The sequence below is a fragment of the Ceratosolen solmsi genome, unplaced genomic scaffold (genome assembly GCF_000503995.2).
Source record: "Ceratosolen solmsi marchali unplaced genomic scaffold, CerSol_1.0 scaffold29, whole genome shotgun sequence".
Taxonomy (NCBI): Eukaryota; Metazoa; Arthropoda; class Insecta; order Hymenoptera; family Agaonidae; genus Ceratosolen; species Ceratosolen solmsi.
Genome location: NW_011948417.1, coordinates 2,736,261 through 2,762,986, shown reverse-complemented (window position 1 = coordinate 2,762,986; position 26,726 = coordinate 2,736,261). Strand labels below are relative to the sequence as shown.

General features: G+C 24.5%; 2 protein-coding genes across 2 annotated transcripts; one reads left to right on the top strand and one right to left on the bottom strand.

Annotated features, from left to right (window-relative positions):
* Nucleotides 1–611: 611 nt before the first annotated feature.
* Nucleotides 612–11,544, top strand: LOC105359629 (probable cytochrome P450 12a5, mitochondrial). Its single transcript, XM_011496258.1, has 10 exons — nt 612–876; nt 1,409–1,520; nt 1,609–1,731; nt 2,079–2,229; nt 2,862–3,112; nt 10,053–10,230; nt 10,625–10,791; nt 10,880–10,958; nt 11,041–11,241; nt 11,396–11,544. The coding sequence occupies exons 1-10, from the start codon at nt 630–632 to the stop codon at nt 11,504–11,506; spliced, it is 1,620 nt and encodes a 539-aa protein (XP_011494560.1). The 5' UTR covers nt 612–629; the 3' UTR covers nt 11,507–11,544.
* Nucleotides 11,545–17,218: 5,674 nt separating this feature from the next.
* LOC105359969 (uncharacterized) lies at nt 17,219–19,308 on the bottom strand. Its single transcript, XM_011496740.1, has 7 exons — nt 19,135–19,308; nt 18,699–18,791; nt 18,385–18,635; nt 18,048–18,147; nt 17,760–17,861; nt 17,530–17,688; nt 17,219–17,275 (listed from the first exon to the last, which is right to left on the bottom strand). The coding sequence occupies exons 1-7, from the start codon at nt 19,306–19,308 to the stop codon at nt 17,219–17,221; spliced, it is 936 nt and encodes a 311-aa protein (XP_011495042.1).
* Between the last annotated feature and the right edge of the window lie 7,418 nt (nt 19,309–26,726).

Below are 26,726 nucleotides of genomic sequence, written 5' to 3'. Positions count from 1 at the left end.
GGTATATATATTAGAAATAGGCGGTTATGTGTCTTTTCAAAGCGAATAATTTGTCAATCTGCAAGCAGATTAGCTAATCCAGTCCCTGCAGTCGGCAGAAAGGAACAAATAAAACTCAATAACGATGTTATTAGTAAGTACAATATATTATTAAGAATAGGAGATAAAATACGTTAGTCAATGAAAATGCTTGTGGATGCGGATTTCTGAATTTTATATTTCACAATTTCATTAATTATATATTCCCACATTATGTTTTTACTTAACATATTAGTATTGCGATAAAAATTTATTTAACGTAAATTTGATCTTTTGAACAATTGTAAATTATGGATAATAATTCAATAGTTCAGCTGGCTATCGTGAAGTTTTCCTCATAATTGTCGAGTGCAATGGAGCGCATAGCTATAATAATAATAAAATTAATCCATGATACTAACGCGAGAAAAATATTACGAACATTAAGGAAATAAATAAAATAAAATGAAAAAAAAAAAAAAGAACGAAAAAAGAACGAAAAAAGATAGAAAACAGAAAAGAAAAGAAAAACAACAACAACAACAACAACAACAACAACAACAATTAACAAATTCCATTACGAATTGTTAGACTCGACGCTCACAAAGAAGATGGCGGTCGAGGAGCAAACCAACACTATACCATTACTTGATCAACTGGATACGAAAGCAACCAAGAGGATTGGCGATATCACCGTGGCCAATGTTACGGAGGACCTGATGGTTCACAAGCCTCCCATATCATTCGAGGAGATTCCCGGCCCGGCACTCCTTAAGCTATTGGACAAGTATTGGAAATACGTGCCGCTACTCGGTACGCAACTTTTTCGCAGTGTGCTAATCAACCGTCTCACCGAGGGTACGATTACTCGATGGCTCACTGCCACTTTGAGATTTTTTTGTTTGCACGGGCTTGGTTTTTATTCTTGTTCCCGCGCTTCCCTCACTTTTTGATTGTTCATTTGATAAGAGCGAGCACCGTACTTTTTCTTAAAATTCATTTGCAATCCAAAAGCCCTTCTTCCGACCGGACAGTTTCTAAAGAAATTTGTCAAGGACTTTTATATAATCCAAGAAAATTTTTAAACAAAAGTAAGAAACTATTATATTTCTGTAATTAACAACGGATTATTATAAAACCAATATTACTCAGCAAACATGTGCCCAGTTAATACCAGTGTACTTTATATGAATTTATTGTTAATGGAATTTAATATACATTTTTCTTTACTTTTTATACAATATATTAATCGATATATATATATATATATATATATATATATATATATGCACAAGGCATAGCCTATTTCTCAATATAAAAATACGCATTCAAATTTATTTTACAAAAATTGTTAAAAACTTATTTATTATCCAATATATTTTCATTAAAGGACGTTTAACGTGGAATCGAAATATCAGACCGTTGAAATATTTGTTTAATGAATATGGACCAGTTGTTCGATTAAATGGGCCATTTGCAGGAGACATTGTGCTTATTCATAGGTATTATTGTAATAATAATTAAATTAATGACAATTCAATATAAGTCTAATGCAATCAATGATGACATTTGAAATATACGTGAGTATAGGCCCGAACATATTGCGAAAGTTTTTGAAGAAGAAGGTGACTCACCTACCAGAAGTGGTATCGATGTACTTCAACATTATCGATTAAATTATAGGAAGTATCGATTTAGTGGACCCTACAATTCGTACGTATCGCTTTAATTTAAGTATATTTAAGTGATTATAAGCTATATTAAGTAGTTGATTCATTCCCATATATGTAAAGAAATTTTATTTTGCTATTCATTTGGCTAACGGCCGGCACGAAGTTGTTTAAAACTCAACTTCAAAACTACTTATCGTACATTAAAATCATTATTATAATCATAATTATTGTTTTAATATACATATATATGTATACATATTAATTTTATTACACATTTAACACTAAATACTATAAATTTTACGAGTTTAAAAATTGAAATTTTTCAAATTCGTAGTTTATTTTATGATACAGAATTGCATTAGATAAATATGAAAATTCTTTGAATAGACAAGGATTACAAAGTATGCAGTGGCTACAAACGAAGAAAGTTTTGGAAACACCTATTGCTAAGCAAATAAATAAAGAATTTGAAAAATTCGAGATGGCATGCGACGAATTATTAATTAGAATTCGTCAAATAAAAAATCGACAAGACGAGGTATATATAAACTTATTTCTTTGATTTTTTTTTTTTTTTTTTTTTTTTTTTTTTTTTTTTTTTTTTATTATTGAACAAAAATTCAATCACAGTAAGAAATTCTTATAGATGTATTATTATTATTATTTCTTTCACATTACTTAATCATCTAGATTATTATTCTAAATTATCTAGATTATTAATTCTAAAAAAGTTGAATGATTAACAATAATTTTACTTGAATACATACGTAGAGTGATAATTAAGCATATAACGTAATATTAATTTTCAGTAGAGAAATGAAAACTAATAAATAAGTGCATTAGATAGAATGTATTTTCAGAAGGTAAACGAGGATTTCATAATACGTCCAGATTACTACTTTACGTAAATAAATGTTAAAATAAACAAATATCACAAATAATAATAAATAATAATTTAGTTCAACAAACTACTGTTTTAGAAATTTGAACCAATTAAAAACAATAATAATAATAATAATAATAATTTTAATACCATCGAAAGGATACCATTGAAATTCGATAAATTTAATTAAAAATTGTATTCTTTTTTTTTTTTTTTACTATTGTAATATAACAGTCGACATTTCATAGAATATTACAATAGAATTGTGTAAAATCTATTTTAATCAGGTGTCCGGTGACTTCAGTAATGAGCTATCGCGATGGAGCATGGAATGTTTTTGGATTTTCATGATAAGTAAAAAAATAGGATTTCTCGATTCGACAAGTTACAATAAGAACTCGGAGATCACTCGATTTATCGAAACTCTCGCAACTGCTCATCACTATATGAGTCGATGTGAAACTGGATTTCAATTCTGGAGGATGATAGACACGCCCTATAGTAAGAAATTATTCAGCGCATGTGATATTATTGATGGGTGAGGAAATTCACGTATTTTTTGCTTTATCATTTATCTAACTGTTCATTTAAATTATATAATACTAATAGAGCGAGAGAATTATGAAATCACGCTATTGTCAAATATAAATTTTTATACGGGTGGAGGCATTTACTTTTACGCGCTGTTCCTTCTACATTTAATTTTTTTTTAATAATCATCAAATCGTTTTTAAAATCTATAATAAACAATACCACAATAAATGCTCTTAATAAGTAAATGAAGTAATTAAAATAAGTTTATTACGTTATGTAATTTATTTAAATATTTTAATTTTAATCGAAACGAATAATTTATATAATACTTATCTCATTCAATTATTATCATTATATAAAATTGTGTAATTTATTTTATTACAATATTATTTAATGATATTATCCAACTTATCACATATAACTGGTATGTTTTTTTTGTTTTGTTTATCTCTCATATCATTCATTATGATATCGTGGGAATATAATTTTTATTTTTTTTTTAATTTATCATGTGGCATAAACTTATTTTAACTATATTGAATATTGATTTTTGTACAAATAATATATGCAGCGATTTAATACACAATCCTAACATTAAATTCTGACGATTAATGTTATCATAATGTATTGGAAGTGACAAAAATTCAAATTTATACATTGAAAAAAGGGAAAATTAAAGAAAAGTTTGTCGTAAAATTAGAATCCATTAGCTTATAGTATATTGTTTAATTCTTTAAATTTGGAATATATTTATGAAAATTCGAAATTATATTATGCTGATAATATGTATGCAGATGTTCAATCATTTGCATTACCAATGCTGAGTTTCATATTTTCATACATACAAATTTAACAAATACAAGTTTAAAAAATATATATATATATATATATATATATATAATTTACGTGTATTTAAATATTATGCTCTAAATCAATACCATTACAATATATATGATAATAAATTTCATAGTAAAGTTTAATAATATCCGATAGTTAATAATCATATTATTAGGGGTAAATATTTGTTGGATTTTGTTGACATACAGAGATCAGTGTAGCGTGCTAATATGAAATAATATAAACGAAGTTCGTGTGGCCGTCGATGCTTAGTGCATGGCAATATCTCTTTACGGATAGTGATATATTAAAAGTCGAGTATGTGACGATCTGCCGATGTTGCTACTTTCATGGATCCGACGTGAGAAAGCGAAGCTGTTTAATCCTCCTCCAATCTTGGATGATGTAGCTCAAACGAGATTTTAGCGCTGTCCTCGTTCTCGCTTCAACGAGGCTTACATGTAAATTGCCATTCCGATTTCTGGAGGGATGACGGAGTTTAATAAACCCCTTGTTATAAGATGCATTGTAATAACGTTCGGCACTTTGGCAAAGTCTTAGTTGTTATAATAAATCAAAACAATACTTAGTAATTTAACTAATATGATAAAAATAAAATAATGCATCTTATAAAATAAAATTTGTTACTGCAGAATCTTTTGGATCTTTAAATTTATCTGTGAATATATTTGACTCGTGCTAAATGCATAATGCATTTTAAGAAAAAATCATTGATTTATTAAACAATTTTTTATTGACGGTTAATTTCTACTATTCAGCTGTGCTTTGTAATACAAATTTTAATTATTTCTCATTCATTTCTTCAGCTATGAGAAATACATTAAATGCGCAATAAATAATAATTGATTAGTAATTTAGTTAGTTTAATTTTTTTTTTTTTTTTTTTTTTTAATTTTTAATGCTTGAAATATGTTTAAAAATTGAAATAGTAAAATAAACGAAATATTGATTAATTGTAATTATTTGGTCGAAAGCTTTCATAGCAAGAATTCATTTTAAATTCAATACATATAGTATTTAGGAATAATATCGCTGTTATATCTCAAACATAGAATTCATAAATTCATTTAAGCATTCATTTAATCCAAAATCTTTTAATGCTTTCATTATAAATAATACTTATGTTTAAGCCTAATGTAATATTCCTTTGTTAGCATTCATTTTATTTAATGCTTTTGCAATGGAGATACGGCATCCTTGCTCTTTTGTGAAAATATATCTTTTTATCTTGTTCACATTCCAGCGGTTTATATACGCAGAAGAATAGACACAACAGTACAGTTTAAAGCACAGTGACACGTTTTCTCACTTGAATTGTGAAACCTGTGCCATTGTACCTTCTGTAAACTCTTGTTTCCTCTACCAATGAACCACAAAAAATATCTATGGAACGGTTATCTCTGCTTTTTCAAAGTTTGATCATTCACTTTTTAAATTCCATTTGAATTTTATAATCTTATGAAATATTTTTAATTATAAACTAAAGCTTTTTTCCACTTGAATGTAAAATTTTGTTGATTGACGAAAAGTACAATACTAGTAAATAAAGAAAACAATATTTAAAGAAAATTTTGAATATGTTATTTTTAATTATTAATTATATTTAATTAATTTTTTAAATTTAATTAAATAAAAATTTAATAACAATTTTTAATGCCTAAGAAAGGAACAAAATGAAAATAAAATATTATAAAAGTTAATTTGAAAAATTAGCTTAATATCGATATTAAATATTATTCGATAGTATGAGCAGAATTAATAATTTAGATATAAAAATTTGTTAAAGAATGATAAAACTTGAATGAATAATGAAATAATGTAAAATTGATTTACAAAATTTTAATATTTCTTTTAAATGTAAAAATATAAGTTTATTAATATTGTTAAAATACATCGAAAATTATGCATTTAAAATTTATGAACGAATATAGTATCTGAATAAAAGTTTTCATAAATAAATTAATAAATCACAATCAATAATTTATTCAATAATAAAAGAATTTCTGCTTATATATATATGTTTGTTACATTTTATCATTGATGAATTATTATTCAGGTGAATTACTTGTTTATAATATTAATTTACAAAAGTCCAATACAAGATATTTCATTGTGTATGTATAACAATAATGTATAAGCTTTACAAGGAATATTTGAAAATATATTTCATAAACAATTAAGATATATTGCCATTTGAAATTCAATATTTCTGCTTGATTCGCAGTGTTTTATACGTAAGCTTTTTTAAATTTTTCTCTTATGGCACTTGAATTTTGTTCATTATAATAAATATAGAAGCCGTAAGATAATTCCGTTTTTGTTATATTTTTTTTTTATTTACTAGCAGATTATATAAGTTTTTGATTATATATGTACACTCTGTTACAATTACCACAATATATAATTTATGTAATTGAAATTAATAATTAAGTTTATATCGAGAACTCTTTTATCGCTGTAAAACAGAATAGAATTGAATAACAAAATTAAATTACGTGATTAATTGAAACAACGGAAATTAAGAAAATAAACTCTCTAAAATAAATTTTATTTGTTTGAACTAAAATATTGATAAATAGAAGTTTTATTTTTAATTTACTATGTAAGAAATTATTGAAGATCTATAAGCAATGATACTATATTTAATTATATATTTGTATAGAAACTTTGGTATTATTTATTTTGTGTTCTCTTATTGATTACTTAAAAGCTGGTATTTAGTAATACAATCTTTTAATAATTTTCTTTTACTTAAAATTACATTAAATTTGCAGTCAAAATTTTTCATTTTTCCTATACTATTTAGACCTTTTTATGCTAAAAGGATAAAATGAAAGTATTAAATAATCTTAAGTACCTTAATGTAATGGTGTTAGTTTATCCATAGTTTTTCAAAACGTAGAGATAATTCAAAATGCAAATATGACTTGTGACGAATGTTTTATGTTGGCTTCTAAAAGCTGATAATTTTATAGGGGATTTTGCATTTTTTTTCTTAAATAAATTATCATTTTTTCATATACTTTTTAATTAAAATTTATTATTTATTTAAAGAATTAAATTTAATTTGAAATTCCAAATACTGCATATTAATTTGTAATACGAATACTATAATCAGTATTTTTTAATAATGAAAATTACTTTTTTATTAATAATTTTTTTTAAGTATTATATTTCTGTTGGTCTATAGTTAAATTAAAATTTATATATATATATATATATATATATATATATATATACACACGTGAAATTGAGATTTATAGTTTTTTTAATTAGTTAGTTAATTAGTTTTAAGTTTATTGAAATAATTTTTCAATAATATATATTTTCAATGAATTAAAAATTATAGTAAATTTTTGCAAACTTCTTGATTTAAATTATTCAAAGATCTGTTTCTGTTAAATAAAGAGTAATATTCTACGTCATCTACAATTGATATAATCAATGTATATAACATTGACATAAGCAATGAAATAACTTCCCTTTCGAATTTAGATCTACGCTTTTGAATTTTATAGAAAATACAGGCTTTATTTGTCTTAACATTACATGATTATGAAACTTTCTGTATGATTTGTAGTAAAATCTACTTATTATATGCATGTCAATCTGTTCTACTTTTGTATTTGAAAACCTGTTAACAAGATTTATCGAATTTACCTACTATGCGTCTATAATTTAATATTACCGTCATCATTTTTCACTTACTCGTATTATCACTTTTATTTGTTTCCCTTTTTTAAATCTATTATTATTTTATTGATTATCTCAGTTATTTACAGTAAATTCCTCGAGCTTATTGACACGTATCTTCGGCTGTTTTCCTGCGTAATGACATAGTTCTGACATATATAGTCTAAAATTTGCAGTCGCAGCACTTCATTTTCTCACTATCTTTACTCAGCAAACTGGGCTCCTTCGACGCTTTAAAGTAGTTTTTGAGGTAGATTTGTCTAAACTTTTTGAGTCTGGTATGTATATTCACCTTATATCAACTATCCTGCAGTTACTTTTGGAGTAAGCGCGCAAGATAAGGTTGACCGCAGTAATGCATATTTCATTACAATGAGGAATATTCATTCGGTTAAAGGTGACTTTGAAAGTAACTTTTCAAAATTAATGTTTTAAATAATTGTAAATTGTAATAATTCATCGTTAAACATTTGGTAACTGCGATTGTAACGAGTTTCTTTTTTTTTTTTTTTTTTTTTTTTGCATTTAAATGAATAAGTAAATGAAATATCTTATTAATCAAATTACTTAACATTGTATGACATATTATTTACTATATTGTGATATTAAAGGATAATAAGCCTTTCGTTATAAAAGTAATAAATAAAATATCCATTTACTGAGTATTAACATTTTTTGTTAAAAATTAATGTTTAGTGTACGGGAATGAATAAACGTGCAAATATGTGCGTTTTATAGGTTTAAAATAATCACTAGTTTATACGCGTAGCGTATTATTTAAAAAAAATTTTGTTTATATATTTTTGGTGCACTCAGGCTTAGAGTTTGCGAATGGTATATAACGAGTGCGCACAAGTGTGAATATAATGTGTTGGTAGAGTGGAATTTATGCGGTATCACCTTATTTTGTCAAAGCACTGTGCGCTGTTCTGACATTGGCTCAGCCATTCGTTTGCTTTTATATACTAAAATCATTCCATTTTACGTGGGTTGCTATTACGACGAAATCTTTACTGTATTCTGCTTACACGCAGAGCTGCATTAATGGAATTAATTACGGAACTGGAACTAGCGTTAGCGTCGTAATTTTCTTTTGTATTTGTCGGATAGCTTATGTTAACTTTATTCTTTATGCGCTGTTAGATTTTTCAGTTGAAATTGTTATCATGTATATTGTAAAATCATTAATACTTTGCAGCATATATACATTTTACATTGGAAAAGTATGTTAAATAGAACTATCTATATAGTGCATATTGAGGTATGTTTTTTTTATATGTAACAATTAAATTTATGCATTAAGTAATAAGTACTCAAATTTTGTTTGCATTTAAATATGATTTCAATTGATTTCAATGCTATTAGTTGTTGAAACGATATTACGAAAGTAATTTAATGAATATTATATTTATACTGATCGATAAACTTGCTGTTTCATTTATACGTGTAATTGGAAAATAAATAATGGAACAAGATCTGCTGTTTGATTAATAATGAAAGTCGATTCTTTGTTCCAGTATCGAAAGAACTTTCATAAAATAATTTCAGATGTTTGAGAGAAGCAAGAAAAGTACAAAAGTTCCAAAAGAAAAGAATTTTAACATGTTATTCTTTTAAAGAAAAAAAGTCAAATATTTATTTCTTTTTCCTTTTAACGAAGTTTTGTTAAAACTTTTGACTTTATTAAAGAGTAAACATTACTAATACTTTTTCTAAACTTTCATAATATTTTAGATTTGTTAAAACTAGAAATAGAATACCTAGCCTTGTGCATTTGTCTCATAACACAATTGAATAAGCGGAATAATAATTTCTTAACCACGTAAGCCAATTAGTAAATATGATTAGTAGTAATAATGATTGAAAGTGATAAGGTTTGAAATAAAAAATATGACTAATAATTTACTATCCAATATTTATTACAATCGCAATTCATATCATATTAATCTATATAATTGCTATTTATCAGTTTGATAGCATTCAATATATAAGCATTATTCAATAATATTCTTAAAAAATTTTTGTTATTAATACAAGCAATACTTTATTATAGGAAAATTTGTATCCTCATTGGATATTTATTGTATTGCATATAAAATTGAAATACAGAGATTAATATTATTATTGTATAATAATCCATCATAATGTATTATTGATAGTCTAACATTATTAATAGTGCTATTAATAATTAAATGCAAAGAAAAAATAACATAATGCATACAAAAAAGTGAATAAAAGTAAATAAAAAAATGATATAGTATACTATTATATTATATGTATAGTATTATAAAATAATGTATTTAAAAGAATAATATACTCTTTGAATTTATTTTCACACATAGTCACGTATAATGCATATTTTTATTTAACTATGTTTATGTAATTGTATTTAGGATAATTGGAAAATACATTCGAAATGCACAGAGTCATGTACGTAACAATTTGTCAATGCACGAAGATGAAAATCAGCATCGCTTGACAATTCTCGAAAATCTTCTTTTTAAGCAGCGTATGAACCCAGAGGAGTTGGCAACTTTATTAATGGATATGATAATCTTAGGAGTTAATGCGGTACAATTGTCATTAGATATTTTTACGAATTCATAAAATTAATCTAGATTACAGAAATTTAATGAAAAGTTGAAGGAGTAAATATTTCAGATAAACTGTAAATTGAATTTTCATTCTTCACGAATAATGAAAAAAAAATTTATTATTAAATATTGCGCTATCCAACAGTATTTTATGATATTTTTGCTTGAAAATCTTTAAAAAAAAATCCTACTTCATTGTAGTTCAATATTTTAAAACATCATTTATCTATTTTTTTTACAATTTCATATTATAAATATTCACGTATTCATTCATTATTATAATTGGTCGTGTCATTTAATTTTATTTATTTTCATGTATATTTAATCTCTTTCGAGTAAAAATTAATGTAACATAATAATTTTGCTTTCAGACAACCAATAGTCAAGCATTTTTGCTTTATTATTTAGCCAAGAATCCTCGTATACAAAGACGCTTACACGAAGAAGTAATTTCGAAAACACCAAAAGATCATAGTTTCACGAGCAAAACATTTATCGATATGCCATATTTAAATGCATGTATAAATGAATGTTTAAGGTACAATTATTAGCCTAAGTAATATTGAATTTCACTCGAATAAATATAATTTCACATATTAATTACACGAAATTTCTAAATAAATTAGGTTGCGACCAGCATTTCCATATATAACGAGATTGTTGTCAAAGCAAATAATACTACATGGCTACAAGATTCCTAAAGGCGTAAAAATAAAACAATAACGATGAAATTTATACATATGTATTGCACTTGATTATAAAAAAAAAAAAAAACTTTATTTTTTAGACTTACATCATTATGGCTAATCAAATATCATCTCAACGGGAAGAAAACTTCGAAGATCCGGATAAATTTAAGCCGGACAGATGGTTAAAGAGTTCCGATGATTCTTATCCTCAAAATAGTTATTTACCTTTTGGAAAAGGTATTAGAAACTGTATTGGAGAGAATCTTGCCAAGCTAGAAATGATGCTTCTTACAATAAAGGTAAATATTCCAATATATTACTGCTAAAATTCATAACAATTATAGCCCCAACAGCTTTACTTTTATTGATAATTTTTATTTATATTAATTATATCGAATAGATAATTTTGAAATTGTTCACAAATTTGATTCTAAACACTCATTAACTTTGCAGATAATTCGCGAATTTATAATCGAATATGATTATGCAGATATAGAAAGCCGCTTCTTAATGATGAATGTACCGGATAGACCCCTTCGTTTCCGCTTTATTAGCAGAAATTGAAAATCAGTTATCATTTATAAGTTAAATTAATATGTAAGATTTTTATATAATTGTATTAGTTTTAATAATTGTGAAATATCATTTGTTAATTTAGTATTCTTTAAATTATATATTTACAAAATAAATGTAATACTCGTAAGATCTCTTCATTAAAGTTGATATTAATAAAATATGAATATCATAGATGTATAATCAATGATATTAATGATCATTTATTAACATTGCATGATATGTAATATTAAATATAAGAATAAATTTAAAAAAATTATCCAGATATTTAAATAGTTTTAAAGTAAAATAACTAAACATGTATTTCTTGAATTAATAATAAATTTTACAAAAATAAATAGTAATTTCCATGGAAATCTAAGTAATCAAAATGGCTATAATAATTTTGTAAGGTATGTCTGTTTTATTTATATTTTTTGATTGAAATTACCAAATTACTTCTTTATAAACTTATGCGATTTTCTTTTCCTATTAATAGAAGAAATTTATTTTATGATCATCTCCATTGTAATGTTCATTATCATTCATATAATAAATATTTATTTTGGTTTTATGAAAGATTTTTCCCCTAAAGCGACAAATTAATGAATTAATAATTTATTTTAATTTGTTATCGACAGTACGGATATATCTGAATCAGCTTTATACAAAAAATGTATTTATAGTTAAAATATTGACAATGGCTTATATATTGATTAAATAAACTTTTTTTATAACAAAGTTCACCTATCAAATATTAAACTAGGTTTATCTAAATTCAATTTATATATATACGTACTATGTAAATGAAAAAATTTTTTTTATATAAAATTGTGTGTATTTAAAATAAATGCAATTAAATTAATCTTCTACTGAACTATAAATTTATAATATATATTTTTTTAATATAATGTACGTGTGTTGTTTAAAATTAATCTTAAGCTATTGCTGTTTGCTATTTTATATGCTTATTTTATTAGGTCTGCACACTCGTTAATTAATTCTTACAAAATAGTGATATGGTTATGACGCAATGTAGAAACATGCTTTCCACAGATTTTGTAATTTTCTTGGAGGTATATTTCAGAATATACTATTGAACTATTGCAGATTTAGATACATAATTCCTACAGCCAAAAGAAACGGATGTTTGTCTTATGTAGTAAGTAGAGAGATGAATAAGGTGTGAGAGATATTCCTATTTTGATAAATTAATGGAAGCTCTAGTAGAGAGTTCGCAGTTTTGGCCAATAACGAGCGATTTACTTATCAATAACAACTTATCTTTTATCAATTTCGTAATAATGTTATATAACTATTATATTAGTCCATTCGCAAATAGCTTTTGTTTTATTATTTTTCTATTGTGTTGATTTTCATTTATTAATCAATAATAAGTTTATATATATTGTGGAAATTTGTATGATTTGGAAAAAATTCCAGTACTTTGTAATAATTTCAATTATTTTGAATATATATAAATGTTTTTTTTCCTTGATTATTTTTTCTTTATATATATTTATATTGACATACGTTATATATTGATAGATAGGATTATTTTTCAAGAAAAATAGAAAAATACGTAAGACTTATATTGCATTAATGCTATTTTCTTTAATAAGGATAAAACGTATTATTTTATTCATATTATTATATATTATCGCATGTCTATATTCTTTTTCATTTTCATAAATTGCTTTGGATATTGTAGGAGACACGAATAGCTAATAGGGTATAACGCAAAGATTGAATTAAAATTTCTTGTTTCATCTGGATGATGCGAAAGAATATAAATATATATTAAAAAAAAAAAAAAATCATTTAATGTTAGTCATTTGGTAGTAGTGAAATAATCTATATATTTGGTTAGTTTTACAATTCCTTAGGAAGATTCAATATATCAAATTGATTAGTAGAAAAACAAATGTCATCACAATAAAGTGAAAATTATTTTATTAAGTGAATTTTTTACAAATTTATAATTTAAAACATAATATAATCAGTAATATAATAATATATAAATGTCAAATTAATCAATAATTTGCAATTGCAATTTTCTTTCAACATTAAAACAATTAGTACAATATTGCATTGAAGCAGCTGGTCTCTCAATTTAGGTAATTTTTATTTACTCCTAAATCAATTACAAGTATGTGTATAAACGTGGATAGTATATTTCTACGAATATTATATCAAATTTTTAACAATGTCATATTATATACTGTTTTAATAATTTCATTGTACATGAGGAATATTTTTCTTCTTTTTTTTTTTTTATTTAAACTAAATAAATATAGGATAAATAAGTATTTTCGAGACAATGGGGAAATAGTTTTATGTTTGATAGTATTCATTAATTATTTTCTATTATCTTTAGTTAGAGTTGTTAAAAATAATTTAAATTTTATGATAAAATTGTATGTTTCAATATATATTTTTCATTGGAATTTAAAACTGAAATATTAATTTACTATATGAGAACAATATATATAATAAATTACGACATAGACAAAATCAGTTTTTAGGGTTATACAACATTCATTGAAAAATTTGATCTGCAATATAAATTATAATAATTAACTAAATAAAATATTTGACAATGCTATTTGTTGTTTAAAGCTGAATTTAAAATTTAGTTGGCAATTAATATAAATATAGAAATTAGATATACGGATTATTGATTTTTACACAATTTAAACTGATAAGTAGTACAATAGAGAAAAGTAATAAACAATAATAGAATTGTTATATTCATAACTAAATCGCAGTAATTATATTCTTGTTACATTCAACATAATAATTAATACGTTAATTAGAATGTGGAAAATATTATTTACTTAACGAATGGTAATAAAAAGTTTGCTACTAATCTTGTATTTACTTTTAACAATAAAATATTCTATGATTTTCAAATTAGTTAACATCATACCTACAAAATATAAAATAAATAAAAGTCTATAAATTAAAATAATAGTTAATTATGTTCAGTAATTATAAATAAAAATAATTTTAATTATAATGGCACTTTAAGTCGCATTTTAAGCATCCAATTAAAGTATTCATGTTTTTTTATTTAATTACTTTCAAATAAACTTGGAACTACTTTAAGGATAACATTTGACCTAATTCAAATAAAATTTAGTTCACATTAGAATAGAAGCTCATTTGATTAATTCGAGTCATTACCGAACGAGTTATCGCAAATCCTTCTTATTTCATACTTCTGCAGCATTTAAGATAAATGACTTGTTTTTTTCATCTACATAAATCACGTATTTAAATATTTACAATATATAGAGTACTACGTGTCATTTAATTTCCACGAAAAATTGCTTCGTTCGTATAGAAAGTTGTAAAATTGAAATGTTAGACACTGAAAAACTACGAAGAGTAAGAAGGCTGTTGCGTTTTTAGAGCAATGAAGTTTTTTTTTTTCAACGATATTTATAAAAGCATAAAAATAATAGTTGATAGAATAACAATAATAATATTGGATACTATTATTTTTGTTAATAACTAGACTAGTTTACTTATTTTACTGAATTTACTTATAAATTGAATTTATAAGCGGTTAAAATTCTAATATATATATATATATATATATATTATATACATTTATTTATCTAATATATATTTTATATATAGTGAATATGTTAAAATCCACCAATATTTTAAAATGAAAAAATTTTCCTTTCCCTTCATTTGCAATTCGTATGACGGATTTTATAGAGAAGAAATGAGAATGAATGGTTATATAAGTATTTAATAATTATGAAAGTAAGTACGAGAAGAGCGATACGTTAGTGGTTTATCATTTGATTGTGCATTAGGTATTTAAAGACTATCGCTGCATGATAATTTTATAAATGTTTAGGGTAAAGCCGATTTAAGTACAAAAAGTCAGCTTTTTGACATAAACTTTTGGATACAAACTTTTTAACGTAACAACCATTCGATCTTCAAGTCTTCAATTTCTAGACGTAAGGTTTTTGATGTTTTTTTTTTTTTGTAAATGGAGTCGATGAGGTATTTTCAGAATGGAAATAAGGACGATTTATATAATCAGATGATATTTCTTTTTATTAGTTGTATTAGAATTAAGGGGTTAAGGTAGAGCGAACGTTTTGATAATTTTAGAGAGTTAAAGAGGGTAAAACAATCAGCTGACGTTCGATTGTTAAATTTTTCTTCGCCCGACTCCCGATTCTTATAGTTGGATTATTTATGGTCCGTTATGTTCACAAAAACTCGGCGCTGCCGTTTTACAATATTTTTCATAATTCTAATGGCACTAAAAAATGAAGGAGATCGATGATTTATTAGTTGGTTGAGAAGTAGTATTTCAATAATATATCCCTGAATAACTTTATCGAATTTTGTAAAATTTTAATCCCTCACATTTAAACTTCATTTTCAATATTGGAATGTGAATATTTGATTTATAAAACTAATCTCCGATATCTTATATTTCACTAAGGCTAATTAAAATAAAATTAACATGTTTTAAGTAATTAACATGTTTACTTGGAAGATCTGTATTGCTCGAACTAGTAATTTCTAATATATGTTTTGCTTAATTTTTATTAATTATTTTATTGTAATTATTCGTCTTTGTGTATTAGTTCGTATAACGAGCAATTTATTATTTATTTTTATTTATATCTTTTGTAATTTATTGCTTAAAATGAATAATTCATTCCAACAAATTTTTATAATAATCCATAATGATGAATAATATTTATTTAATCAAAACTAATAATTTCGCTCTTAATTTCAATGCTATTTATTATACAGAAAAATGTGAAAAAAAGTTACTAGTAAAGATTAAAATTCATTTTTCTATTATACAAAATTTTGTAAGAACTATTAAAATTTTTATTAATTTTGCTGATCAATAAATTTCAAACTTTTCACTGTAATACATAATTCAATTTATAATGTACTTTTCTTTCGTTACGCGTTATTTTATTTATTCTTCGCGATATATATATGTGTGTGTGTGTGTGTGCGCGCGTGTGCGTGTGTGCGTGTGTGTGTGTATGTGCATATATACTAATCATTCGAGATATCGTTTTATTTCATCGTTTTTACTATGAGAAAAGGCAGAATGAACCTATAGGTTATAAAAACAACGAGAAGAAAATGTCTAAAGACGTGAAAAGATGTTCCAGAGTAAATGGCAAACATATAATGAAAGAAATTATTGATAATGTGAAATTCACAAACCAAACTAAGTATCATATAAGCAAAAGTCTCGAATTTCCAAAGCAAATGTTTATTGTACTAATTCATGAGACGTTCAAGTAATGTCCTTATAAATGCAAATTTCTAACATTCATTGAAGTGTGCCTTAAATATTAATTATGCAATCAATATAAATTATTGGTAATTTATCCGCAAATATTTTTAGATTTATCAATAATTATTATATCGTTATAATATTATTATAATAATTATAAATTAAGTTTTATGTATTTTTTGTAAAATTTATCGACAGTCATGATTGATTAATACAATAATTAATATATTCCATAAAAAATGGTAATAATTTAATATGTAATGAATGTTCATACATCAGGTTTACAATTATTACTTAGTTAGTCGTATAGATAAACTGAAAGTTGAATTCCACTATGTTCGATTCTGGATCTCTTTAATAGTATTTGAAAGCTTCATTTTAGTATTAAGTATGTAATAAATAATTCCATTAGTTCGACTATATATTCATCTATCTAATGCTGTTCTCAAATTAACAAAGTAGCTTACAGATGTAGATAGAAACTACAAATACATACACACACACATAGGCACACACAAAAACATATAAATATATCAATAAATTATTGCATCTGGATAGCAGTAATAAAGTCAATTTTATTCTAATTTTTAAAAATATTACGATTATTTAAAGTTTAAAAACCACGTATGATCAACTTTTCTTGTGCATATATTTTAAAAAAAAAAAAATAAAATGAATTTTACTGAGTCGTTTACGATACTTGTTTCATGAAATAAGAAAATACTTTTTTACTTACCCCGGCGTAATATTGTAAAGTATAAGCTTTTATAAGTCCTGGCACTGAAATCACTATTGGTTGTCGGCAATGAATAGCCAACATAAATCCAATTTTCGCATTTGATACGGAGTTTTGTAGCATTGATATTTGAAAAGTACGTTCAGCTAAGTTTTGTCCCTAAAATTTTACTAAAATTTATAAGGAGCAATTATTTATGATGCCATAGTTTTAAGGCATTAAAAGCTTACACTTTCATACAAATCTTGAGCCGGTTGAGCAGTAATATAAACTCTCACACAACCTGCTATTAACATTGAAACAAATGCTGTTGAAGAACCAATCGACTCTTGCTAAAACGAATAATTTATACATAAAAGAACACACACACACGGATACAAACGCACGCGAACGCACTGACGCACACGCAAATACAAACGCACACCGATACATTAATGAAATAAATGATTATTTCTTGACATATTAAGAATAATAAAGCTTTTTTAAACAATTACAGGTAATTATTTAATATCACTTACTTGAAGTAATTGCAAGGCAGCGTTTATAATAACAAATACCATCCCTACGTTTGTCTTTAAAATTAACAACTGAATAGAGTTTTTCATTTTATTAATAAATCTAAATGATATAATATTGTTATTATTAATACTATTATTGAAAGATAATATCTTGAATAAGTTAGAAAATAAATTGACCAATGAAAACATACAATTGGCAAACATTTATCATTGCTCCTGAATCAATATCAAGTCAATGAAAAGACATTTTTTTTAATAAATTAAATTAGCTTTGCATTTAAGTATTTAATATTATGTAGTCGTTCATTGGTCAAAAGTTGCTACTTAAACTAATTACATTTTAAGTTTTTGATAGCTTTGAACACATTTTATTAGCTGCGTCTTACTTTTAGCTTCATTTACTTTGTATTCTATTAATTCAATTTGCACCGCAGTGTAGAAAAATATAATTGAAAGCATCAGATCCATTATGATGCCAAGACTAGTTTGTAGAATTCCTATTATTTGAATGATATACAAAACAATTCGAATTGCTTGAGATTCATATGAAAATGGATACCAAGTATCTAACGGTAACAGCTCCGAATTAAATACGCTTTTTATTATAAATAATGATGCTGTCATTTGAAAAATTATAGTCGTGGCTATTTGCAAATTTTTGTATTTATTTATATATTTCTTCAACAACATTTCTTCACGATGATTAGCATTCCCAATGAAATCTTCAATTTCTTTAAAAATTTCCTGTTAGTGAAATATATATATATATATTTATATTTTAAATTACGCAATACTTTTATTATTCAAGATGATTTCTTTTCATTTTTCATTATTGTTAGTGTAATAAGAGACTATTACACTTTTATTTAAAAATAATAACAAATATAATTCTTTTTTACAGGGGAAATGTTTCTATAGAATTTTTTTGTATTAAATCATATGGTATTCTACCAATACAAATAAATAACAGTTAATTGTATAGAAATATTTACAATCAATAAAATAATTTTTTTTTTTTTTTAATGCATATTTTAAATAAAGTAAATTATATTTAAATAATAAAATGTTTATTATTGTATGATTTTACCTGAAAGTTTTTTCTCTTAATTTTAGATATTAAAAAATTAACGAAAATTTCATTTACAGATGCAAATTCGCATAATGATTTTGTCATTTTCAAAGAATCTTTACGAAAAAAATAAACTCCGAGTAAAAGTGGTATTAACACCGAATTATTTATAATGAATTGCATCCACCACATCATTTCAAATCGATAAACTTGAGTTTTGTTCGCGTCATTATTTAAAGGCCAGATTGCCGTAATTTTGCCCATTAATTTTATATAGGAAACAAATTTTTTTGAATTCATTTGATAATTTATGTCTGTATATATTAAAAAAAATGTTTTTAAATGTATAATGTTAAGTGGCCTAGGCAAGCATTATACATATATAGTTTTGGATTTACAAATATATATATTCGAAATTAAATGCTATTCAATCAATGTAAAGGAGTTATGAGAATTAATCAAATAATTTATGAAATAATTTATTATTAATAAAGTTCATAAATTTAATTGTAATATTTATATGGACTTATAATTCTATATGAATTCGTATGGCAATTAGAAAAAACAAATTTTATAATTAGATTTTATTCACTTCATATACCGGATCGCGGCTAAAACTATCCTTTCCATTACACTATTTATTAGTCTATATATCTTTTATTTATTTTTAATTAAATGTTATTATTGCTTCTACTATGGCTTTTAAACAAGGGTTGTACTTTAATTGGGCTTTCCTTTATTATAATAGAGGCCCAATAGCTAAAATACTCCAATACGTCAGTTAGAAAACTTGCGAAAGTATATTTAGTGCGTCACATTAAAAATTAATCAAAATGGCGAGGATAAATAACTATATGTTTTGTAGCACTTGTACGCTCTAATTATTATTGAGCTGCTGTGCATATTATAGTAGTTTTTCTATTTATAGATATTTGCGTATAGTTGTTATTTTGCAAGACTTTCGATATGTTTTCAAAGCCTTCATTCTAAAGTTAAATTTTTCAAAGATTTGAATGCCCCTGTTGTTTTCCATTCCTACAATTACCAAAAGTATTCATAAGAAAATTGCGATAAAACGACGTATCTGTGACAATTATTGTTCAAAAAGAAGTACAAGTCTGCATTTCTCAATAATAATCATTAATATCTTTATACTAGCATAAAAAAAAAAACAAACAATTTGATTTACTATACATAACAAAAGAACTGTATAGATATATCAATAGGTATGTTATTATTCTAAGAGTTAATATTAAAAGAAATGTTGTAATTTACAAAATGCATTCAACAAGGTATATTTAAAAAACTTTTTTATTTTTTTAATTTTTGTAGTATTTGTCCGCAGTCTTAAATTATATTAAAACGCAAAATCTAAACTAAAACTATGTATTCAGAATATATGTTGTAATTTTGAAAATGCTATTATCAGTATACAACTTGTGTTAGGCGTTATGCCTTAACTTTTTATAATTTAAATAAAGCGATTATATAAAAAGGTAAATAAATTAAACTAATATTCATAGTAATTATTAACCATAATGTAATATATATAAAAATTACATTTTTAAAAATTTAAAGAGAATTTTATTTTTGAATCATATTTTTACAATATTTTGGGCATATATTAAAAACTCGTTAGTATGAATAATAAATTAATAAATAAGAGAATACAAATACTTTAAATACTTGACGAAAAACTTATACTTTGTTGAATAAATAATCAGTTTATAAAATTGTAATTAAATTTGTTTAACATTATTTCAATTGCACTTGTTCATTTTGTATCGAATGCTAATATGGTAGAGACTATAAATTTATTAACTAATTAAATTCTTCAAAGGTTATTTAGTGATGAAACTTATTAATCGTGTGACAAATATCTACTTTAACTAAAACAGAAACTTAGAATTTTAAGGCACCGTTTAAAGTACGTTCACTTACATCAATCATTACTTTCTACCATTTGATAATGAGGAGAAACCTAGTATACATTGTCCACTGTAATCAACGATTCACTTTGTACATGATTTGTAATCAGTTGACGAGTGAACGGAAAATGAGCAACGAGCTAGTGTTTAACTGGGCTACGAAATCGTTAAATTTGCAGACAATGGCGCTTGAAGAGTAATTTTAAAATTAACATAGAATGGTAAAATCAAATCCAATATAAATACTGTTAAAGGCAGAACGAATAGGAGAATAAATAGATGGAGAGAGAGAGAGAGAGAGAGAGAGAGAAATCTATAGAAGAGAAGGGTTACTTTCGAAATCCATTTTATTTATTTAGTCATTGAAGTAGATGCTGTTTTATAGGCTTTCAATTCAACAATAAGGATTTATTATTTCAATTTAATTTTGAAACTATTATATTTCATCATAAGTACGTCAACGTTTGTAAATACGCCAACTTATTTAACATGATCGTAATAGTTGAAGTGAAAATTTCATTTATCGAATAAATTTAGATACAAGTAAAAATAAATATATAACTACAATTACAATAAATATCTGTGATAATAGAGATAATACACTATTAATTATAAAAATTAATATTTAAAATTGTATAGCTGTTGAGATATTTTTACCTGTGTGGATTTCCAACACATACAAAGCTTCCTTTTATGATAGACTAATAAACGACTGCTAACACACATTTATCTGTAATTGAAAATTTGTTTGTACGTAAATCATATTTTATTTATTCATTCTTTTATTATACCTTTTTATCTTTCTGCATTGAAAAGAAGACAATAACGAGATCGTTCTCATATTTATCGATATTTAATGTAATTAATAGCCAATATATGAGTTATGCTGCACAATCAAATTAATGCATCTGAAAATCAATGAAATTATTAGATAATTAAATACAAATTTTAAAGTACAAACGAACGAAAATTGACTTTGTTTATAAACGATATAAATTGAGCAATATTAGTCATTTTCCGTATTTATAAATGAAAGTGGCAAGATTTACTTGCAAAAATTATATTAAAATTATAAGAATTGGACATTTTATAAAATATATATTGATATCGCATTTTTTTTCTTAATCATAATTAGTATAATTTTAATAATGAAATGAAAAAATAAAATTGATAGATTATCTATCTTATATTGTATATAACGCAATTTATTCTTTAGTTTTTTGTAGTTAATATTATTTCAGTGAATTTTTATCTAAAAATTTTCAGCTATTTGATGTAGAAGTACACCTTTTAATACTTAAAATATATTTAAAAAAAAAAAAAAGTAAAAAAACGTTATTGTTGGTAATTCTATAACCTATATTATCATATAATATAAGTATCTTATAATATATTTATATGTATAAGTTTTATGTAAAAAATGTACATATTAATTAATTTAAAATAACTAAAAAATTTTACAATAATTATTTCGAATTCAATTCATAAATCACAAATTGCATAATTTAATCAACTCATTATAAATTTTGACAAAAGTTTGTCGAATATCTTATTGTAAAGTATAACGAAGTAGAATATAATTTCATCCTTTAATATTTAGGGTATCATAAATTTCATATTATATTTACTTTCCGTAGTGTTTCAGTTACAATTTTCCTTTTATAATATTGTTTACTTATTATATATATTTTTAACACAATATGCGATCATATATAATTATCAATGAAATACACCGAGTGTTTATTGTTTATCTTGTAAGACGATTAGTAAAGCTTTTATAGATAATTAATAAAAAGGCTATTGAAAATTTTTTTGGAATTTTATATAATTATAAAAATATGCTATATGTATTGAAATATGATTTCAATTTTATTCAAAACGTTCAAGTCATCTTGCTCATAAAATCTCATAAAATATCTCATAAAACATCTCATAAAATATCGATGGCTAAATTGACAATAAATACTGTAGCTTATAAATAATGAAAATAGAATAACATATCATGTATGTTTGGTTTACGTAACTTCAAGTCTAACTTTACTTGCAGTTTTAATATAATTTATTGGATAAAATCCTAATGTGAATATTAATTGAACTAAATCTGCAGTCAATATTGGTACGCAGTATTTTTTATATTTTTATATTAAAATGACAGGCGTAGAGGTGTACATTCTATGGGTACTTCAGTTCACATGTAAATATCTGTTGATATGTTTATTCATACATACTTTAAAGTGATTATGAGCTGGATGTTTCAATTGTTTTTATTCGTGATTTATGAGCACCAGAATACTTTGGGTAAAATCATATTGAGTTTATATCATTATATTTATATTTATCATTAGAATTTTAATTTTCTTACTTTAATGCATTGTATGAAAACAATCAAAATTATAATAATTATATTTTATTTTCAGTTATATATATATTATAGTTTTTACAATTTATTTGTTACACTCTTTATTTTTTATCGTATAAACATTTTTTTAAGGAAGAATGTTATTACGTTGTTTAAATATCATACGGAGAATAAAATGGGATAAATTAATTAAATAAACATGGAGCACAGGTTAAACCATGTAAACCATGGAATATGAATTTTTAATATTTCGAGAATATAAGAAAGAAAAGGTGAAATATCATTACAGATTACAAAGGATATGAGAAAAGCAGCGACGAGGGAAGTAAATTCAAGTTTAAAGCGCCAGTGTATTAATAAGTTAAATCACCATATTTTTTGTATTCATAGAATAAATTTCAACATTAAACATATTTTTAATTTACAATAATTTATTGGGTTAATTTATTAAAATTCTATAGTTAAAATCACTTATTTTATTGATTTAATTATTTTATTAAGAACGTTATAATTTTTAGATATACATACGAATATTTAATGAGACTGTTTCATACGATACTGCGCTATAAATTATAAATAAAAATTGGTGTTAAATATAAAAGCCGGTAAAAATTATTTATAATTATTGATATCCTAAGTTATAATACTAACGAATAATTGAAATAAAAAATATTCTATTTGTTTTTAAACGAATACCTTACGAATTTTGACAAAAATGGTTGTAATTCAATTTAATTTTATTATTGAGCCAGCATATTATTTCCTTAAATACATTTATTTGATTTAATCGATAATATCAATTGATGATATATTTATTAAAATAATGTTAAATTATATTGATTTGAAACTATAGTACAATCACACAGTTTTCTGTTGCACACATTCTTATAATATTCTTCCGTCTTTAATTTTCTTTATTGTTTATTTTTTTACAAGTAACATTTACATTCATTTTTTAAAACTCTTATGAAAATTAGTTAAATTAGAATAAATAATTTATTCTTAAATATATATATATATATATATATATATATATATATATACATGTGTATGTATTTCTGTGCGTGTGCGTGTGTGTGTGTAGCGTGTGTCTGTAAAATGAAGTCTCCAACAATATTTATTAATTCATTAATTCATAAGGTTTTTATAATTTTTTAAATCCTATTTTGCTTATTGCTTTTATTGGAAAATGAAATACCAACACTAAATTGAAATACCATAACAAAATTTATATTATTCATATGTACTTTTTGCACGATTTACTGCTTAATTTAGATTGTACTTGTAAATTGAATCAACACATATAAATATTAATGAGTCTTACCAAACACAGTATTCGCTTCTGTAACGTTGAGCTATTGAGTAAACGTAATTCCTACGTGAATCCGGGATTGTCAACTTTATGATGTTAGAGGATTTCTCCGCAACCAAATTTGATGTACATATACATTTAAATATATATATATATATATATATATATATAATATGCACACCTTTGTATATGTATATATACGAAAGACTTGATGCAGTTGTGGCATGCCACTGTAGAAATTGAGGATAGAGAATAACAGGAATTGCCAGTTCGATCGCAGTGAACAAAACATTGCAAAACTTGGGTGAGTGACTTCTTTATTAAACAATTGTTGCTTAAAAGTTGTTTAAAATGAGATCAACAATCAATTTTTTGATAATTAAGTAAAGATGCCGATAAGCTTATGAAACAAGTATTTACAGTGTCGTGAAGATACTTTTTAAAAGTTAGTTTCTAAAATTGAAGTTTTGACGATAAAGAATTATAATTTATGTAAACTTCAGCATAAGTGATCAATTTATTAGTGTATCGTTCATCCTTTCATTACACGTATTTTTATAATCAGACATGAATTACTAATTTATTTATCAATCTCTTTAAATAAAAAGAATAAAATTGCCTTTATTTTTTGCATGGAAGAGTAAATTTTCGGGGTAAATCATAGCTAAATATTATTTATTTTCTTTGATAAATATTGCAGTGATAATTGTTATGGATATGGATATTGTTAATTAAGAAAAAAATGAGTCAAATGTTAATAATTAACTTATATTTGAATAGTTAGAAATAAGAGTGAATATAGAAAAATTGCTGATCCAAGTCAAAGTGATTAGAATCTTTCTAGAATTCTTTATTAGTAAGGAAATATGTCACGAATGATGTTGAATATTATTAAAAATTTCGGTAGGTGATAGAAAAAGGTAAAGATAATATCGAAATAATAAAATTGAATAACATTTATGAGAATTAGATCATTAAAATTAAGATGAACGTTTCGAATACTAAAAATTATATATTTGTTGTTGCAGGTATTGAATGTATAATCGAGGAGTAATAAATAATACTAATGTAAATTGAAGTGAGAAAGTTAATGTTATTTCTTATATGAAAATTTATATGATAAATTGTATGATAATACTCTTGTATATGTACGTATATAATATTATACAAATATGTATGGATATTATATTATATGTTCTAAAGGTGAACGTGTAAAAGTATATGAAAGCGATTGAAGAAATATAACGAGTATAACAAATAGGTAAACATATACAGAACAAATATAAATAAATTTAGCGCGACAGGTGTTAAGCAGAGTATGGAATATAAAAATAATGATTAGTAACACAACATGTATTTAGAAAACATGAATTATGCAATTTGTGACGACCTCGTCAGGGATGAAGAAGAGCGATGTAAGAATGCATCACAGATTGTGAGAAAAATGGTGAAGAGTGGAACGAAGATGTGTGGGTAAGGGAGTGAAGAGGAACGGGAGGAAATGGAAATTGAAATGCGACAGAAATGTTGAATAGCGAGCGCTCCGTTCGTGCTTTCCATCTTTGACCTATTTTTATATTATATCGCGACCGCGAAAATTTCCAGCAACTACCCGAATATATCTACCCGCGGGAAAATGCGACTTGGATGCTGCTGTGTCAGGTAGTGAAATTGCGCTGTAATGGTATCGCCGTCCAGAAAGAAAATACTGTCGAACGAGGAGAATGCGGAAAGCCACTATTCATCTCAATGGGGCTGTGCTAGGAACAAGTAATTTTGCTAAAGCAGAGTGCGTTTAGTTTATGACGATGCAGAGGTAAGTAGATTTACGGTCAGGAATCTCAACTTATATCGAATGACTTATGTGTGAAAAAGAAATTTACAAAAAGTATGTAACACTATGATAATTAGAGCGAAATTTATGTGGATCCTAATTGCATCAAGTGTTTTTGTAAGGCGACAAAAATATTTATATCTAACAGGAGGAGGATTATGTTTAATGGGAGATAAT

Excerpts from the sequence above, each read along its gene's own strand:
- LOC105359629 (XM_011496258.1), top strand. The coding sequence starts at position 630 with ATGGCGGTCGAGGAGCAAACCAACACTATACCATTACTTGATCAACTG. Across the intron at positions 877-1,408 it reads AATCAACCGTCTCACCGAGG|GACGTTTAACGTGGAATCGA; the intron begins GTACGATTACTC and ends TTTTCATTAAAG. Across the intron at positions 1,521-1,608 it reads GACATTGTGCTTATTCATAG|GCCCGAACATATTGCGAAAG; the intron begins GTATTATTGTAA and ends ACGTGAGTATAG.
- LOC105359969 (XM_011496740.1), bottom strand. The coding sequence starts at position 19,308 with ATGTGGTGGATGCAATTCATTATAAATAATTCGGTGTTAATACCACTT. Across the intron at positions 18,792-19,134 it reads TTAAGAGAAAAAACTTTCAG|GAAATTTTTAAAGAAATTGA; the intron begins GTAAAATCATAC and ends TTTCACTAACAG. Across the intron at positions 17,689-17,759 it reads CTCAAGATTTGTATGAAAGT|GGACAAAACTTAGCTGAACG; the intron begins GTAAGCTTTTAA and ends GTAAAATTTTAG.